Source organism: Crocodylus porosus, unplaced genomic scaffold, assembly GCF_001723895.1.
Source record: "Crocodylus porosus isolate Cpor-Errol unplaced genomic scaffold, CroPor_comp1, whole genome shotgun sequence".
Classification (NCBI taxonomy): Eukaryota; Metazoa; Chordata; order Crocodylia; family Crocodylidae; genus Crocodylus; species Crocodylus porosus.
The window spans coordinates 13,647,459-13,649,776 of NW_017728910.1; the positions used below are offsets into that span (position 1 = coordinate 13,647,459).

General features: G+C 41.9%; 1 protein-coding gene across 7 annotated transcripts in view; it reads right to left on the bottom strand.

Annotated features, from left to right (window-relative positions):
* PHC3 (polyhomeotic homolog 3) overlaps positions 1 to 2,318 on the bottom strand; it is an 86,394-nt gene that overhangs the window by 30,997 nt on the left and 53,079 nt on the right. For all 7 annotated transcript variants that reach the window (XM_019532723.1, XM_019532721.1, XM_019532719.1 and 4 more), the window contains one exon: positions 1,628 to 1,778. In XM_019532723.1, the coding sequence (XP_019388268.1) occupies positions 1,628 to 1,778 (151 nt within the window). The remainder of the gene's footprint in view (positions 1 to 1,627; positions 1,779 to 2,318) is intronic.

Consider the following 2,318-nt stretch of genomic DNA (forward strand, 5'->3'; position numbering starts at 1 on the left):
GGCAGGGCTGGGGGGCTGTGAGTGGGGAGTGAGGGCCTGGACCTGCAGCCTGGCGAACAAAGGTTGCAGGAAAAACTCTGATTTTCCATGATAAAATTCCAAAATCAAATACCAACATCTATAGGTATTTAGAATTTATTTTATTATAGTGACTGAGACACTGATAGGCTTCCAAATTGTTTTACAATTGTAAATATATCAATAAAACATTGTGTTCAATTGATATCTATCTATATAAAAAAAACAGTATTTCATTTTAATCATGAATTTTGGGGGTTTTAATCAGAGAATTTGTGATTATTTTTTTAAATAAGGGAAAACCAGGTTCCCTGGTCACAAGAGTAATGTAATGTTCACAAAGGCTTAAGTCCTTTGCTAGCCACAGGGGGAGCAAGAACAGCAACAATGCATGAAGTTGGTAGTCCATCGCACCTGAAGTGCATATTATGCTCCTCTTCTGGGCAGAAGAAAACTGTACTTGTATGTGATGCTGCCTAAGATTTACTTTTAACTGAAGTAAACACATTGTCTGATCCTGATGCCAATCATCCTCATTAGCACTTGAATGCTGTGAAGTAATTCTATCTTGCCATTTACTTTGGGAAAGAAACTTGCTTCTAATTCCCTAATCCAGCAACATGAAGGAAAGAAGAAAAGGAGAAAAAACCCAAAGAAAAACAAATCCATATCTTATTTTATTCTTATTTGCAAAGGCTGTAGTATGAATTTGTACATTAGACCTAGGCAGACAAGGTTCTTTGGGTAGAGTGGTATCTTTTATTAGAAAAACTAAATAGTTGGAAAAATTGTTCTTTGCAAGCTTCTGGGTACTAACACCCTGCTTCAAGCATTAAGCCTATTCATTACTTGCTGAAGTCAAGGAAAATTTTCCATTGACCCTCAAGAACACTGGAGTGGGAGCACTGTGCTGGAGAGATAGGCAAGTACTATCATCTTACACATGGAGAAACAGACTTAAAGATTTCAAGGCTCTGTTTGTTGTCAGAGATTGAATTAAGACTGGAGATCTCTTAGTCACAGAACTGGGAGCTTTTCCACTGGTTGACTTTTCTGTGACTGTAGGGGACAGGACTAGGAGAAATGGCCTCAGAACTGCAACAGAGGAAATTTAGGTCAGAGATTACAATGAAGGATTTTCTGACTATAAAAGTGGTAAAGCACTGGAACAGGCTAAGTAGTGAAATAGTCATCCTTGGAAGTTTTCAAGGACAGGTTAGACAGACACTTGACAGGGATCGTTTAGTCAGGAATGATCTTACCTTGAGAAAGCAGTTGGATTAGATCAGCGGTTCTCAACCAGGGGTTGGGATCACAAGCAGTGTTAATGGGGTCTGCCTGGTCCGGCACAGGGAGGAGCTGCCTTGGCCCCTCAGGGCTGAAGTGAGTCCTGAGTAAGGGGAGAAGGTGAGCCCACTGCTGGGCCCACCCAGCCCAGCTCCTCAGCCTTCACCTTGCGGGCAAGCACTGCAGGCAGGCAAGGCTCTGCGCTGTCGATGCTCAGGGCTCCCCACCACTGAGCCCAACCTGCTGCACCCAGGGCCATGCGGAAGGGGCTGGCGAGTCATGCTGGTAGAAAAGCTGTCCTGCCTTTTGCTTTTATTCTCACCTGACAAAGCTTCGTCTGAGGCGAGTTCCTCACCATTCCCTAAGACTATAGCTGGTGGAGATAAAGTTGGTGGGGTAGGCGTCCTATCCATACGGGCACATTCGGACTCATCTGGCATTTCCTCCTCACACACATTCTCCACTTGATAAATCTGCATTGAAAAAGATAATTGCTTTAGAGATTTCCATTTTGCCTTAACACCCCAAAGATTTGCATGAACACAAGCTTCTTGACAAATTACCAATTGGTTTTTAAAATATATTTTTACCTGTTCGTTACATAAAATCACTTTTTTTCCATCATCCATGCACATCAGTGGGTTCTGATGACATAACAGTAATTACAAACACACATTTATAGCATTTGTTAAAATTAAAAGACTAAGGTCTCTATAAAGATTCTGTCTCAACTAACATATATCCTCCTAGGCTTGCATAGCATGAAAAAAGAGAGACCTTCCCTGAAATTTCTGCCTTAAAACTAGAGGGGATTCCTATGGCATTAAGCATACACACTGAGAGCAGGGGAAAGTCCCTCCGCTGAGAATAATGTTTAGGTAAATCATTCACAAATTCACAAAACTTTAGGAAAGCTGATTTCAGCGAACTCAGGCGATTAGTGAAGGATGCACTGCAGAGTAGTAGTTTTGAAATGATGGGAGCCCAAGAAGGGTGGCTGTGCCTTAAGGAAG